Source organism: Physcomitrium patens, chromosome 22 (genome assembly GCF_059467195.1).
Source record: "Physcomitrium patens ecotype Gransden chromosome 22, ASM5946719v1, whole genome shotgun sequence".
In the NCBI taxonomy this organism is placed as follows: domain Eukaryota; kingdom Viridiplantae; phylum Streptophyta; class Bryopsida; order Funariales; family Funariaceae; genus Physcomitrium; species Physcomitrium patens.
Genome location: NC_143431.1, coordinates 4802751 through 4820395, shown reverse-complemented (window position 1 = coordinate 4820395; position 17645 = coordinate 4802751). Strand labels below are relative to the sequence as shown.

At 38.8% G+C, this 17645-nt stretch overlaps 1 protein-coding gene across 3 annotated transcripts; it reads left to right on the top strand.

Annotated features, from left to right (window-relative positions):
• The first annotated feature begins 6366 nt into the window (after nucleotides 1-6366).
• Nucleotides 6367-15199, top strand: LOC112275014 (uncharacterized). Of its 3 annotated transcripts, none has more exons than XM_090246102.1 (12): nucleotides 6377-6518; nucleotides 7085-7141; nucleotides 7369-7690; nucleotides 8294-8457; nucleotides 8778-8901; nucleotides 9177-9309; nucleotides 9563-9624; nucleotides 9875-12416; nucleotides 12615-13631; nucleotides 13963-14049; nucleotides 14210-14320; nucleotides 14657-15199. In XM_090246102.1, the coding sequence occupies exons 3-12, from the start codon at nucleotides 7536-7538 to the stop codon at nucleotides 14711-14713; spliced, it is 4452 nt and encodes a 1483-aa protein (XP_090102228.1). In that variant the 5' UTR covers nucleotides 6377-6518; nucleotides 7085-7141; nucleotides 7369-7535; the 3' UTR covers nucleotides 14714-15199. The 3 variants fall into 3 exon arrangements, with proteins under 3 accessions (XP_024360693.1, XP_090102228.1, XP_090102227.1); XM_090246101.1 differs by lacking the exon at nucleotides 6377-6518 and adding an exon at nucleotides 6722-6887; XM_024504925.3 differs by lacking the exon at nucleotides 7085-7141 and having other exon boundaries at nucleotides 6367-6518.
• The last annotated feature ends 2446 nt before the right edge of the window (nucleotides 15200-17645 follow it).

Here is a 17645-nt window from a genome sequence, read left to right as displayed (position 1 = left end):
TGTGAAACACAATGTCACTTTTCACAATTAGATGCCCAATGTATTCTTAAGCAAAACAACACATTATATGACACCGCATCAATGAACAAGATATTCCAACCTATTTTGGCACCACCTTGAGTCTAAAACTTCTTCTACCTCGAACTTTTAATTATTATCTACTTCTATAAGAGGAGGTGGTAGCTGTCTTCTTTCCAAAATATTCACTGTTTTATATGGCTTAAGCTGGGACACATGAAATATAAGGTGGATCTTCATAGACTCTAGTAGATGTAATCGATAAGTAACAGGATTGATTTTTTTAGAAATAGAAAAAAGGATCTAGCCTATAATAGTCTAACTTATTACAAGGATGAATAGTCTTGATATTGCGATGAAGTAACCATATCTTATCACCTATGTTTAATTATAGTTGCTTCTTACAATAGGCATCTGTATTGGTCTTTTGCGATCCTTGAGCTTCTTTTAATTGTATCTTCATTGTTGCATGTAGCTTTGACAAATGAGTTGCTAAATCTTCTATTGCAAGATTATCAAATTTTGAAAAGTCAAAAGGATCAAGTCATGGATTATAACCATAATTAACAAAAAAGAGTGTTTGTTGAATAGAAGAATATACTGAATTATTATATGCAAACCTTGTAAATGGCAAAAGAATTGTCCAATCATCTTCATGATAGTTAATAATACAGCTTAAATACTATTCCAAAATTTGATTCATTTGTTCTGTTTCTCCATTAGTTTGAAGATGAAAAGCCAAAAAAAGCTTTATACCTACCTTTAGGATCTTGAATAAGGTTCTCCAAAATCTTGATACTAATTGAGTCCCCTATCCGATATAATATACTTTGATAATGCATGATAGTGATTGATATTGTCAATAAAAAGCTAAGATATTTTTTCACCTGAAATAGATTTTGTACATGGTATAAAATATGTCATTTTGGTGAAGCAATCTACGATTATAAATATAGAATCATGTGAACTTGAGACTAGAAGAACCATGATAAAATCCATAGAAGCAGAAGACCATAGTTATTCTGGAATAGGTAACAGTTGAAATAGTCCATAAGGTCTATAACAAGGAGTGTTGAATCTTGAATAAGTATTACATGATAATACAAAGTCTTTTATTACCTTCCACATTTACAGCCACCAAAAATCTCTAGATATAAGTTCTAAAGTCTTATTATATCCAAAATATCCTACTGTTCAAAAGACATGACATGCTTGAAGAATACGTAAATATGCTTCTTGTTTTGGAATAGATAGGCATCCTTCGAAATAGAAAAGGTTGTTCTTGAACTCAAACTTTGAAATATCATGAGACTTAAAAGAAAGATTCTTGATATCATAAACAAGAAGATTAGAGGACATACTTAATTGGATTTGCTTAATAAAGGTTAAATCAATAGTTAATGTTGATTTTATTGATCAAAGATGAAAATGCTCGAGCTTCAAGAAAATAATTCTTTGTTGATTAAAAGATACACCTCCTTCTTTTGGTCCAAGATAAGAATGTTTAAGAAGGGTGTCTAATAGACCTTCTTGTTTTTTGGATCGATAAATGATCTTAAAATTGAATCTGGATAAAGATATGGTCCAATGTGCTTAACGACAATTCAAAATACATGCTTATTTGAAGTACTTGAGGTTCTTATAAACTGTATCTATGGTAACTGGACTTGAAGCGCCTTCTTAATAATGACGCCATTCTTGAAATGAATCCATGATTGCAAGGAACTCTTTATCATAGATCTCATAATTAATTTTGACTGTTGAAAATTTCTTGGAATAAAAACCTACTAGGTGGAGTTTATCATCTATTTCCGTTTGTGACAACTTGACAGCTATAGCAAAGTCTGTCACATCAATTTCCATAAAAAATGCCTTAGAAAAGTCAACATATTACAAGATTACTGCAGAAGTAAATTCTTTCTTTTAAGCATCAAATGATGTTTGTGTTTCTTTATTCCACTTGAATTTGTCTTTACAAGTCAAACGTATAAATAGAGCTGCAACTTGAGAAAAATTCTTGATGAAGATTTGATAATAACTAACAAAGCCTAAAAGATATTGCACATCTCATATTGTTCGTAGAATCTTCCAATCTATGATAGTTTGGATCTTCTTGGGATCCATCATAAGGCCTTCATTGGAAATGATGTATCCTAAAAAGTCAACTTGAATAGTATGAAATATATGCTTTTCCAACTTGGCATATAATCTTGCATATCTAAGTTTTTGTAAGATATGATGAACATGAAGTTTATATTTTTTTGTGTTCTTAGAATAGATAAAAATATTGTTTAAATAACAAATGACAAAATCATTTAGAAACTCACAAAAAACATCATTCATAAGATGTTGAAAAGTAACCTCTGCATTTATGAGTCTAAAAGGCATGATATTATATTCAAAATATCCATACATAGTTTAAAAAGCAGTCCTCCATTCATCTCCTTCTTTGATACAAATTAAGTTATATCCTCTTCGTAGATCTATTTTGATATAGATCTTTGCTTGATTGAGTTGGTCAAGAAGTTGTGAAATCAAAGGCAAAGGATACCTATTCTTGATGGTGATCTTATTGAATCCTAAATAATCTACACACATCTGCAAAGATTCATCTTTCTTCTTCACAAATAAGATAGGAGCTTTGGTTGGAAATTTAGAATAGTGTATGAAGTTCTTGCCAAGTTCATATTAATGTACTCTTTTAATGTAGCCAATTCATTCTGCGATAAGCTATAGATTGGTCCAAATGGTGGTTGAACTTCTTCTTGCAAATCAATTGAATAATCATAAGATCGATGCTTTAGAAGAATATCTTCATTTTTTTTTCAAAAACATCTTGAAATTCTTTATATTGGCTAAGAATACCTCTTGACATTTTTTTACTATTAGATATAGGCATAGCATATATAGCAAAAGATGATCTTACTTTTGGAGCATGTATGAAAGCTCTTGTATCTATCAATAAAGGTTTGGAAGTAGTAGACTTTTGTACTTCTACTTTGCTAACTCAATCTTAAACTATACTACCAAAAAAGTTAAGATTACAAAAAATCCAATCTATTTGAGGGTTACATTTTTCTAGCCACGATCATCCTAAAATAATCGGATTAGAGGAAGATCTTATTACAAAATAGTACTATGCTTTTATGATCTTTAATTGTTACATCTAAAGGAACAATCTCATAGATAACATTTCTAGAAGACAATGAATGACCATCTATGACTTCTACATGTATGGATTTAATTTTTTTGATTAAAGATATTTTTTGATTTTTGACAAAATCTTTGTCTTTAAAAGAAGTTAAGGTTCCTAAATCTAATAAGGTAAGGACTTTGGGATTTTTAGGTCTTAAACACACATCTGTTATAAAACAAGGGGAGGAGATTGAAGAGAGAATAGGACCTTAACTAGGTATTGCACATGGTTCCAGCTACACGATCCTTATTGTAGCTAGAGAAACTCGTTTTTTGACACATTATCTTCCTTGGAAATTGTGCTTCTTATTTTGTAATTGTGTTGCTTCTTTGGATAATGTTGAGCAGTGTGCTTAACTTCTCCACAGTATAAATACAAACCCTCTAGGCAATATTAAGAATTTTTCTTCCTTTGTGAGAGTTTTAAAATGTATAGTATCAATTTGCATTGGTTTTGGCTTTGATGAATACATTTCAAAAAACTTTGAAGCTGCTACCATTACTTGACTTGTTCTTCTCTAACCAAGTCTTTGTTCTTCATGCTTTTTAAATAATTGATTGTGGCATGGAATTGCTTGAGCAATAAATTATTGAAAGATTTTGTTTTCAACATTGTTAATAATACATCTTTGATACTATCCTTTAATCCATATCAAAATTGATTGATAAGTGCTTTGTCATTCTAATCCACATTGCAAACAAGGTTTTGGAATTCAGCAACATATGTAGTGAGTGATCATGATCCTTGTGATATAGAGAAGAGTTTAGTCTCTGCTACTTGTTCTTGATTACTTCCTCCAAATATTGACGTAAATACTTTTAGGAATGAATTGAAATCATAAAGGAGTCACAAACCTTTTTCCATTAAAGGTACAAAGAGGGATAATCTAATCTCTTTAAGGAAAGATCACTGTTAGAAAACAAGATTATTTTGTTTAAAAGGTGGATAGTCCACAACCTTCAAAATACTATAATAGAAGTGGACTAATCCACTCACTCCTAAAACAAGACAAAAACAATATGTTAATATTCTTGTCAAACTATCAAGGACATGAATCTCAAAGAAAGACAATCCTTGATATATTCTTGTGTCACTGAAGAGAAATAGAAAGTCACTCAAAAGATAATGTAATATTAACTAGAATGGTTATTGTCAAAAATAAGAAGACTAGAAAGTCTTGAAAGAAGACTAAAGACTAATACAACATTGACAAAAGTGAAGAAGGCTTCACCCTTGCCTCCATATATATTCATAATTAGAAGTTATGTAGCGATATCCTATAGGACCTCCAAAACATGTTGACTTTGCTAGCCATATGTCTTAACTTACAAGGCAAGTTATCTATATATACACCACATAGTTAGCATTCCACAAGCTATTATGTGGAGTTAACTTGTTCCACAAGCTATTATGTAGAATTAACTTGTTCCACAAGCTACCAACATGTTGTTAACTTATTAGCCAAGTTTCTGATCTATAAACACATCTAAAATCAAAACCACGTCTATGAAGCTTCTAGGAAGCTTTATTAAAAGACTTTATGAAATTAATCTATATTTACTTACTTTTATCTAATCATATAAGTAATTATTGAAGTAAATGTATATGTGCGTGATACTAGGCATCTTGTATTAAACCTTATACTTGACAGCTAGATTATATTGGTTCTCTATTGGAAAAGGTGCAATGTATATATAAGGACTTTTTAGAAGGCTACTTTACTAAGACACACTACTTGATAAAATCTTTGGATGAGATCACGTCTAATGTGTAATTCTTTCCAAACTTTAACTTTTGAGCACCTTATCTATATTTGTAAGGTCTTAGCTAAGAACTTGCTTCCTACAAAATAAGCTATGATTATACACTTTTGTAGATATTCCATCTCTTTTTTAATTTTTTCACCATATGAATTACATCTCTATAACATGAGTATTTAGCAAAAATCTTGCATAGCTCTTAACTAAGTCCTATGCTAACTTCTCACTTGGAATTACACAGATTGGATTGATGGCAATAAACTTACTTAGATTTACTATTACCGCAATTAACTCTGGCTCTACCCTATATGTCTTCTTCACATGCTCTATCGTCCAAGCTTCCTCTGAGGTAGAAGAAGCCACTAATGCATGGACTAGCTTAGCCTTCAATACTACAACATATGTCATTATATTGTGTATTGAAAACCTATCCTTGCAAAGCAACAAAAGTCGAACTAACTTGTCGTTACTTGAATATAAACCCTAATCATAGCACTATTCCGCCACAATGAATGTAAAGGGAGTAAGGGTTAGTACTAGCTCTATTTGCTCTGCTATTTACTTGTGATTGAACAGTTAAAATGCATGAATTACAATTACTCTCGAAGACTCCCCCTATGCTGCAAGCTCTTCCGGAGCTTCGTCATGACTCTCTTGTTTCAATTGGTTTGAATCAGCTTTTTAGGGTATATTCTTGCACATGGGTCCCTTTTGAAGTTTTTGTAAAGAGTCCGATTGCCACTTGTCAGGAGAGATGGTACTCAGTGTTTAATGAGCTGAAAACGGTCAACAGCAACATTCCTCAATCCCCACAACTCCAGAGATGATGTTTCACATAAGACTTTCTGCACGAAGCTCGAAGTGGAGGGCAACCCTATATGATTGAGGAGAGTTTATTTTGTAAGGAAGCCAATGGCGTAGGCTTCTTCAAAAAATTCAAATCCCAATTCGCCTTATAATTAGATTAGAAATACCAAACACTTTCAGTGCTTGTAGACAAAGCCCACTTTCTAGGTTAAATATGGGATGGTGTTAATTGGCTGCGCCCATGTTTAGGTGGAATTAGATACCCACATTCCAATGAATGAAAAAGGATAGACCCACATATCCCGCATCCCCTTAAATCACTCCAACAATGCCACCACATTAAGTTAGCTTTTTGCGCCTTCGAAGTCCCCAAATTTTAAACCAAGGGGGGGGGTTTCTGCTGACTTGGCGGGCCCTCCCAGTTGTTTTAGGCCCAAATTGCCGGTTGGATAGGTGTGAACGAGGTCAAGAGAGGTTCCAAGTCATTTAATATCTGGTTTTGAGACGTGGAGATAGGATCCCAGGTGCTGAACGAGGGACCGAAGTACGGGTGCACTTGGTGCGAAGCATAATTGTTGAATGGTCCTGGTGCGGGACGACGACGAGAGTTCATCTTCTCTCCTCGCTCTCGATCATCAATTCGCTGTACTTGCGAGCTGCTCGCGGTACTCTCGGTCGATTCCCTTCGACGCTGTGGCGCTCGCGATCTCCTTCGACGTCACGGCGCTTGATTTGAGGTAGTTTTGAGTTTGTTCTGCTTAAAACCCTATCCCTAAGTCTGAGTCGCGTAGGCTCTGCTCCGGTTAGGGTGGGCAGCCATGGTGCGAGCATGTGTGTGTGATCATCGTATTCGATCGAGAGAGATATTCATTACGGAAGCATTCCACGAGATTCAGCACGATGTAAATTGGGTAGTCTTCGTGGGCATTAACTGCTTGGTGGCTCTGACGCCTTCTCTGACAATCTGGTCTGAGTGGCGCGCACACGCGTGAACTTATCTTTTATTCTAGGAGAGCAGAGCTTGCAGTGTTTTTGACGAAAGTGTGTCGCAAGGAACCAGCATCCAAAGTCAAGGGCCTCTTCTAGCTTTGAACCTTTGGTTTTCCGTGAGTATCGCTTTCGCTCCCCTGTCGTGGGAAGTGCAGTGTTCATGAAAATTTTATCAAGGCATTTTGTTGGTTTCATGGTGGTAGAGAGCCAATTTTTGCGCCGAGAGAAAGTTGTTGTAATTGTTGTTGTTGTTGTTGTTGTTTTTTTATTTTTTACTTTTTATTTTTATTTGTTGTTGTTGTTGTTGTTACAGATTGGTGTACAGCATGACATTATACACACAATTTATCAGCTCCCAGTAACGATTGAAGTAGGTTACTTTAGTTTTGGAATGTGAGAGCCTTTGTGCGTTTCTTGATGTCTTGGAGTCCAGCCTCTGACAATATACAGTACAATTAACGAACCACGAACGATAGATGGAAAGGATTTTTCTCTTGTTTTTGCTCTCAATATTTGTTTTGGAACCGTGAAGTCTATGCTAGTGTACCTCTTAACATTGTTGGGGTATCTAGAACTGAACGGATGTGCATATTGCAGGCTTGTGCTCTTACTATTGATTGAAGTAGGAAGTATGACATTCACTTGGAAAATGTGTTGGGCTACACAACGTGAATTAAAGGATGGTCATGGGCGAGGTTCCGCAAAGGATTGAGCACATTCTTTCTGAAAATTGAAATATAGAGCATTGGGGAGTTTGAGGAGCCATGCCTCTTGTCAGGTATGAGGTGCGGTGTGAGCACAGTTTGGCCAACCCGGAGTTGTTCCGCTCAGCTTCTCGCGATGACCCCGAGGGCCTTCTGGAGGGTGTGGCTATGGCAGGTCTTGTTGGCATTATTCGCCAGCTTGGTGACCTCGCTGAGTAAGTCACACGCAACTTGACCTATTTCAAAGATGTTCTGTGGACTATAAACATGCTAGTTTTCAACTCATTACGGAACTTTCTAGCTCATAAGTTTGATTTTTTGTTACTCGGCATGTGAGCACATTGTGAGCTTCTCCGTTGTCCAGCACATTGTGACATGGGGTCAACTTTTTAAGTGCAACTTCTATTGTTTTCGCCGCTTATTTGGAACGACTTTATTGTGCATGCAGTTTCCAGACTAGATGCAGTGATTCATTGTGTAGAGGTTTTGATTGTAGAGTTGTCCTCATTTTCTTTAATCCCTTTTTCACAAGTTGGTGTAAGAGGGTTGGTTCTAGTCCAAGTGCACTCAAACGTAGTGTTAACTTTTGTTAGTCCAAGGCGTAACGATGAGCAGTAAATAGTTTGAGTCATGGACTCCCCTCGTTTGGTGTTTGACTCTGTTAAACGCTTGATCGAAACTTTAACTTTACACGCATTCACCTCCTTGCCTATTCAAGTTGATTTATCATTAACTAATCGAATTTCAGAATTACAACGAGACACCAAGCCCTTCGTGTATGCAGCGAAATACTGAGATTTTTTCTGTTCTAAAAATAGGTTTGCAGCAGAAGTGTTCCGGGACCTGCACAATGAATTGGTTACTGTTGGGGGACGGACGCATGATTTAACCGTACGAGTGCAGTCGCTAGAGGCTGAGCTACCCGCAGTGGAAAGGGCTTTGCTTTCAGAACCGAATCAGCTTCGATTTGCCTACACTAATGGTACGAACGTCTATTCTAGGTGTTTAGTTGAATACCGATTTCTCTAGGTTTGATGAACTGGAAAACTTTATACGTCTCTTTTTGGAGAAAATGATTTAAGGCTTAGGGCTGTTGTTCTTTGGGGACTCTCATGGGTTCGCTGTGCTGCAAGTGATAGGAACTTTAATGTAGTTCCAATGAATTTTAGGGGTTGTACTATATCTGCTTTGTTTATTTCAAGCACAACCTTGGACAAAATTTTAGTTCTCCTGTATTTTTAAGAGTTTTCTGCGAATTCCACGCTTTCAATAGCTGTTGTTCTTCATGGGCTGGAAAATCAGGTGCGGACTGGCATGTCAGCATACGAAGTGACCAAAATCATTGCACATCCGGTGAATTGCCACGCTTCATCCGCAACTTCTATGAGGAATGTCGAGGACCACCTCGTCTATTCCTCCTTGATAAGTATGTATCATAACTGAGAGGCTGTATTGTATTTTTAATTGGTGTGAGGCATTTAATATCTCCTTAACAGGAGAATTTTCTCAGCCCCTTAAATATGAATTATATGATTTCTTTGCATGACAAAATTTGGTCCTAGAACATGTTAATTTTACTATTGTAGAAATCTATTTTTCTTCCACCTCGTACTTCTCTTTCAGCTGGCTTTGTAATTTTCCGTGATCAGTGTGTAGTTTTGGCGTGGTACAGCTGTTAAAGCTTGTTCTATCTGGTTACAGGTTTGATGTTGCAGGGGCTGGAGCCTGCTTAAAGAGATACACAGATCCATCTTTCTTTAAGGTGGAATGGGCCAGCTCTGAGCTCATGAAAGCTCAACGAGCCCAGCGTGAGAGAAAGGCACGGCGAGATAAGGTACTTGTAATCTATTAAGCATTGTCTTTACATCAGCCCTTAAAGTTTTGCGTTTCACTTCCTTGCAGAAAGTCAGAAGTGTGTACTCCGTAGGCTGTATTTACATTTTCATTTTGTTTTGAATTACCCTTTCCTAATATCCCCTTCTTCTTCTGCTGTGAACAATCTCACTATGATTGTAGTGCAGTTGGTTTATTTTCTTGGAGCCATGTTTAGTTGAGTGCTGATGTTGCTTTGTATTTATGAATTTCAGAAGAAGGGCAGGCGACGCAAGACTGGGCAGCCCATTGCTGCAGTGACTCAAATTCCAGCGAGGTATATTTTACCAGCTTTCTGTTATCTAGGGTTCTTTTTCCTATCTGTTTATTGCCGATTGAAGGAGGTTTGGGAATGTATGTTTCGTCCTTCTGATAAGAGATGCCGGTTTTCAAGCTACTGTGGATGTCTTGAGTCGGTTAGATCTGTCATGTCTGATTAATGTTTTACATCCACCAACAAATGAAATAATTTCTCTCAAAACTGAATATTTTCTTTCTTATTATTCTTTCTTTGTTTTTTTGTGCAGGGTACGTTATGGTTCAGCTAGTTTAGAGGATCTGGATACTTTTTCACATCTATTGGCCTCAACTCTGAAGGATGAAGTTCCTTCATCACATTCTGTCTCAGGCGCAAGCCATGGACATGGGAGTCAAGCCCAAGCTCAAAGACGATCGAACCTCGGCCCCAAAAATAGAGTAGCTGGAGGACAATTGCCATCAACTGGAGTCTTATCGCCTCAGGCTGAAGGAGTCTCATCAACACCCTTGAAAATCAGTGCCAAGGATATTGAAGCCAACATATCTAGGAAGTTTTATCATCCCATTGAACCGGGGAATGCTGCAGAAAGTCAGGGAGGCAAAATTTCAAAGATAATTGAGATGGAAAATCGTGATTCTGTACCTTCTGTTGGACTGATTCCTAGAAGTGGGGATATCAAAAGCCCTAAAGGTGCGAATGAGTCGAAAGTTTCACCATCTGATGTCGAGGCAAAAGAGACAAACCGTGTTGTTAGAGAGGATCTTGAAGTGGGCGCAATCCCTCATATTGAAAACGATTTGCAAGAAATATCAAGGGGTGACGCCTCAATGGAGGAATTGCAGGGGTCAGATTTTGGTAGAGCTTCAAAAATCAATACGGCTGATATCCCATCAAGAGAGGACGCCGCAGTGGATGACAAGGAAGGGGTAAACATTGTTGATTTGAGATCATTATCTGATAGCGCAGTTATTGGTTCTGGGTTCTCAGGTTCTCAAGCAAATTCATCAACAAGTTCAGGAGGACCTAGTATAAGTGATGTCGACTTGGCTAATGCACAAGTTTCATCTACATCTGGAGGTCTTTCAGGTGCTAGCAGCACGGCGGAAGAATTTGTTAGTCTAGCACGTGGGTCGGACCCTGTTCATGGTTTGGATGAACAGCTAAGTTACAGTAGCACTGAGCCTCCTGCGGGTGTTCGTGCTCCTTCAGCTGCTGCATTTGAAGTCGAAGGCTTGCCAGCTTCTGGAGACCCTGCATTTCATGATGATCACCTATCAAAAATTAAGAGAGTACACAACAATGTGATGGATTCTTCTGAAGCCTCACGGAATGCGGAGGAAACAGTTTACAAAGAGCCCTATCTCCCTCCTATTCGAATTGAGGAAGTATTTGATGACGAGGGTTCACGTACGATCTCAGCAGCAAGTCCAACACCCTCGTCCCAGTGCTCTTCACAAAGAGAGGACATACAACCAAGTAACTCCATGCTTTCTAGGCTATCGTATTCATCTGAACTCGCATCAGTATCCAGTGGCTCAGAATTGGCTTCCCCTGTGTCTTCAAAATCTCCTGCCTTCAATGCTCTTTATTCACCATCTAGGTCTCCTAGAATCTCAGTAGACATTACTAAATCTCCTCCAGGGATATACTCACGACCAGCACGTCGTTCTGATCGCGGCAGTCCACGGTCAGGGACCCCTGTCCTTTCTTCGTCTCCTGAACCACCGTCGGCATCGGTATGGACAGATGGAGAAGATCATGCTGGTCCTTCGCGTCCTCCTCCGCCTCCAACTCCCGTGACCGTCATCGAGACTGGTTCCCACTTTGACAGTGATCAAGAAACCAATTCTGTGGAACCTCGATTCTACCCTTCTCCTTCACCGCGTGCGAATCTCAAGTCAGGATCGGAGCCTGACAGCGTGCCTTTACAACCAAATGAAGGATCTGGTTATATTTCTAATCTTAGTGAAAATGCTGGAAACTTACATGCAGAGTCTGAAAGTTCGAGCCTAGGAAATCTAGAACTCAAACACAAGCCATATTCTAGTGAAGACCTTAAGACTCCTTCTGAGCCTGCATCTGCGCATATGGGAACCGAAGTCCCATATCGCAGTACCCCATTAACTTCTCTTACTTCTGACCTTCGGTCTGGAACTGGCCTAGATGAAGCCGGCCCTTCCTCTGAACTTCGCCAAGGTCCCGCATCTAATCCTGCTTTTGCGAATTTTGTTAGATCTTCTTTGATCCTTCCGCCTCATCCTTCAGAGAGTCCCGCGTCAAGTGTCCATACAAGTCCACTAGGAACCCCCAAACATCGGTCCCAGTGTATTTTTGTCACCAATCCAAGTGTAAAGTTCGCTCCAAGTCCTCTTGGACAAGTCGCAAGTTATGACTCCCATAGTCATTCCGTGAAAGATGAAGAAAGTTTACCTTCAAGTCCTACAGGAAGTGTTATCATTAAAGACACGCCGAGCCCACCAGGGAGCCCCGCATCAAATTATTCTGAGAATGAGTCTGAAATCCATGAATTTCAATCTCACAGTCGAGCTAAGAGTCCTGTGTCACCTCGTTCCGTGGCGCATGCCTTGGAAGATGATCATGACGAGCGAGCTGGAAGTAATACTGGTGTACCTCAGGACCCCAGGTTTACATCATCTCAAAGCGGACAACCAATTGCTGGGAGTGTTCAGGAGGCTGGACTAGTGAAAGCTGCATCAGAAAACATAGATTATCGTGCTGATAGTCCTCCAGAAGGCCGTGTGGATGCTCCTTTGACACGAATTTCACCTCACCATGGCATGGCTCATGAGGTAAGTCGGTCAGATGATCTAAGCAGATTTGTACTTACAGTAGTTTGTCGTGTGTTCGTTCCAAACAATAGTATTTCTGAATTCTAGATTTCAGATGTTTTATTTAATCACTTGTTACAATCTGGGCTGTTTTTCTCAGTGTAGATGATGCGTAATCATTTCTAATCCGACCTTCATTTTCTGTTGACATTCCCGAAGGCATCATTACAAGCAAGTTCGCCAATCAGTATGCAGTTAGATTCTGGCCGTACCAGCCCATTCGGTGGTATGGACGCAGCCGATCTTAGACCCATTTTAACTACAAGGTTATCACCCAAGTCGCGAAACAGCTCTGCGTCGAATTCTCCTCCGGATTCTCCACCCCTTAGGGAATATCTTGCTGGAGAGGACGAGGATTCGGCTTTTCAGTGGGCTGGAAGATCCCAAACAGATTTGCCATCCAAAATGGAAATCGGAGTTTCACCTGGCTCAGAAGCGTCTAATTCACCCCCAACTTCTCCACCCAAGTTCTTAGATCGTGCTAGCTCTTTGAAGTGGCGGGGTCGATCTGAGTCTGCTTCACTCTATCCGGACTCCTCACTCCCACCAAATCTAGTTTGCCGGTCTGAGATTAGCTCTCCATCTTCTTCACCTCCTCCACAATCAGATATGGAGTCTCCAAAGGAATGGGACGAAGGGTCATTATTTTCAGATAGTTCAGATTCTTCAGAAGAGACAGCTGTGGAAGTTGCAGTTTCGGAAGTGTATCGCCTGCCAGATTCACCCCTTCCTCCAGACTCGCCAACAATGTCGGAGGAGGACGATCATTCATCAGGACCTTCCTCTAAACCAGAATTTGATGAAGACGAAGATACTACGGTTGATCATGAGCATGACATTGTGCGTACAACAGCTACTTCAGCTTCTCAACATCCCTCTGACTCTTCTTCTTCAGCATTATCGAAAGGGTCAGATGAGGTGCTTTCAGGTGAACCAAAAGTCTCAAATGATGATTCCCAGATCAGGGACGCACAGTTGGGAACTTCTACTTTTGGTTCCTCAACTCCGTCTTTTTTACCAGTTACTCTCTCACGGTTGGACACTAACCAACATCCTATGAAAATTAATTCTACAACTCAAGCACAAGAGTCACCGCCATCTCCAGCAGCACCAGAACCTACGATCAATCCTACCAAAGATCCGATGGCAACTGCCGCACAACACAATTGGAATTTGGTAAAAAGCTCCTTGCATCTAGGGAACTTGTGAAATTTTGCACTTACCCATTTGACGACCTTGCCAGAGTTGGCTGTGATACCAAAACAAAAGTGGTTGGAAAGCAAAATTTGCAGTGGGTAGACTCTGTTACATTGGAGCTGATATCTTTCAAGTATTTTGCGCACTTTTGGAAGGAACTGGTCATTTCTATAGATATAGATATATATATATATATATATATACTATTCTTTAGTTTTTAGTTCTCCTTTTTCAATTTGGGGCCTTTATTAGCAATTGGTATACACAATGTGAGAGTTGGTGCTGATATTGAATATGCTCTGTGTTGCAGATAAAGGCATTGACGTTTCAAGATCCTGGTCATAGTAAACTTCTGCAGTCTGATGAGAGATTCATAATGCAGGACCAAACAACTAAGGTGATCATTGATGCAACGATAATCAACCTTTTGAAGTATATTATCCCTCTCTGTAATTTTCGTAGCATTTACTTGCTTGAGTAGCAATGAGCTCAACGATTGTATAGAATCATGTGCTAGCTGACTGAAACTTTCACTCGTTATTTATTTATTTTTGCAGTACTTTGATCTACGGCGGACTGAGAGTACAGAAAAGAAAGTTCCATTAATTCGACCTTCAGCAAATATCAATGTCGCCGCCATTCTGGAGAAAGCAAATGCTATTCGACAGGTACTGAACTCGCTTCTTAATAACTCGATTCGCACATCATTCTTTGAAGCATCAGAAGTTCACTACTGCTGCTGCAGTGATTGTAGCGGACACTTGTAATATGACAATGGCAAAATTAGCACAATATAGTTTACACTTGTACATTAGGAACGTAGGAAGTCGATCAATCCCCGAGTGGTTTGTTTTTGGCATTCTGTATTAAGTTTTTGACATTCTTAACTAGTTTTTGGGTTTTTGAATCGAAGCATCAGGGTTACCCCCCTGATGCTTGATCGAAGGTGTCTTCGAACGTAGAAGTTTGGGACATTTACTGACTCTATTCTCATCGTTTTGCAGGCTTATGTTGGAAGTGATGGCGAAGATGACGATGAGGATGATTGGAGCGATTCTTAGCATCAAGTACATAATATAATAATAGATTTTACCTTGCTCACCTTTGTATGAAAAAAACTCCAGTTCCAGAGTTCTGGCAGTAACCCTTCATATCAAGATGGCGTCTGCGTCCTTCGAGATACCCTTGTGAATCAATGGAATTTTTTCTCAGCAAGAGAAACCAATTTAGCTAGAGAATGTCAGCCATTTAATAGCTCTCCCCTTCAGAGCTTGCCCAGGATCAATAGATTCAATAGCACAGGCTTCATGCCATTTCATGTAGGCAAGCTTGATGATGTTCGGCTGGGGGTATTGGTTTTTGTACTATATAGCTATGATCGGGCAGAAGTTGCAGGTATGATCAGATAGGTAGTAGGAAGTGTTGAGAAGCAGCGATGCTGTGAAAAGCTGCGAGTAGTGTAAACTAAGTGGTACGTTCTTGTGACGTTGCTGTGTACAATTTATGCCTGAACACTTAAAGAGTTGCAGGATGAAGGTTTCTGTGTCTGACTGGTCTATTATGAAGTCAATGAAGTCGAAGATGAACGTTGTCTAATAATCCATTTGAACATAGATTTAACATGATCCCTCAAATCATAAGGACTTTTAGGGGGAAGGTTAAGAAAAGCAGTCTCAAAAAGAAAAATTAAATACTTCAGAGGTGCGGGAGGTTCGTTAAACCCCTAATTTCAAAGTGAGTACTTAGCATGTCATGAACGAATCTGAAGAAAATGATTAATGTGAAGTAACCATTAGATGCGATTTTTCTCTGTATATATGAAAATTGAAGTACGATATCGGGTTAAGTATAGGGTGATGTTCATGCTGCCACAGTGTTGTTACCAGTCTTTGCTAATTTCCTCATAACTTATTCTTATTAACTTTTTGATTATTTTTTACTAAAATAAAAATTATTGTACACGTAGTTTAAAATATACATTAAAAATATTGATAGATTTTTTTATTGAAATTAAAAAAACCAAAAAATTGTGTCAAGTGGTAAGTTGTGTCAGTAGCAACACCCTTAATGTAATGAATACTTTATTTATGACATAGTTAAAAGAAAATAGGTCAATAGAACATTCAAACATTAAAGAAAACATATTAAAACTGTTCCAACAATCTTAGCTTGGTACGAATGTGAGTGCCAAAAAGGAAAAGAAAGATTTTTCATTTCAAATGATAGATATGCGAGGGCATCAATATTCAATCGATATCACTTTTGGCAGTTTAAAGAACCATTCTATTAAGTTAGAGAAGGAGCATTTAAAGATGTGATGTTTCATGAGAACAAGTACGAGATTAGACTTAATATACCCAACTACTATTGTCAATGTTTTGTAAAGTTTTTACCCATCTCTCTACCTTAAGCTCTAGTTTTCTAAAACAATGCTCTATAAGATTTTTTTTCATGCCGAACTAAAACAATCATCCAATAGGCAATGTTACTGATTTCCTCCGAAGCATTTTAACGCCATATAGGTTTCAGCTTTAGTTTAAACCGAAATCACCGTGTAAGGTTGCGATGGTTGAAACTGCTTAGACGAACACAATCGCTACCTTGCACAGACTGGGGATCTAGAAAGTATCATTGTGGTGTTGCTTATGCGGCACTCAGACGCTATTATTCTGATTGTTGCGGTCGATTAGTGGCTCCCGATCGGAAGTTTGTCAGCGTCACATTGGCCACTGTCAATCGACCTTCTTCTTTTGCTTTGACCTGCTTTGTACTCTTTTCTAATCCCCACGACTAGCCGAACCGACTCAAGAGGTTACTTGAGATCTGTAACTGCAATGATGCAGTGTCAGAAAGAATGGAAGAAACCTAGACGCTTACGCATGGCCTGATGCTAGTCTCCTCTCTTCGCTTCAGACCCTACATTGGAGGATATTTTTACAAAGAAATTCAAAGCCGGTCGTGAAGTATTAGCAGTAAGCAATCTTTGCTGGGCTGTGCAAGTTTGCACAATTGCAGGTGGATTTAATAAGATGTCTTAAGGTCGAGATAATCTTCTGGCTTGTTTCAGATTTGGTTCAGAGTGAGAAAAAGTTTCAACATGTCATCTAGACTTCAAAGATTGATTTCGGAAGTTGTCAACCCTTACCCACTTCAAAATACATTCGAAAAGTGGTTTGAACCTTCACTAGTTGAGGACAGATACCATGAAGAGATCCAAGTAAAACCTGACAGTCATCAAATTGAAAAGGAAGTCCTGATCTTGTGTTTATTTGCAGCAAGTTGTGGTTTATTCTATGGATGTTTAATTTATTGTATATCACCTCGATTGGTGAAACAACTATGAACATGATTGTTGCATTGTCAGGTTGAATCTTAACTGCTGAAATTGCTTTGATTGTAACCAAAGCTATCAAAAAAACCAAACTTGATCCATCATGGTCAACCTGTCTCATCTGAACACTGTGCATAGGCGTAAATTATCAGATCCATTATGGTCTCTTACTGGCCTGTCTGGGTGGTAAAAGGAGTAGCATCGACAAGTCTATATCACTCCTTTGATTTCAAAACTACTTTGGATGCACTGCTAAAAGTACTAGTTAACCACCTCTGATCTCATCTCCTTCAACAATTCATCTAGCCACAAACTGCTTCATCACCATGGTCTAAACGGTTCCCTGATCATGTTTGAAGTCTGTCGCTTTTTCCAAAAGCAGGTCCCATCTCACTGCTTTCTTCGCATGAAAGGAATATACAAAATTTGGGGCTTTGTGTTGTAACTTGAAACTGTAAGTAGAAAGTGATGGTAGACTGTATAACGGCAGCGGTAGCGTGTGCTGAGCGTGTGCTCCTGTGAGCCAACAGTGTGAAATTCTACTGCCATGTCCTACTCGTCCAACTACAAACCTATGCGCACCCAAAAAGGTAACGTATGCTGTACCAATCTGTGGAGCACACCCCCAAAGCGCCAAGTGAGCGAGCTAGAGAAGATTCTTG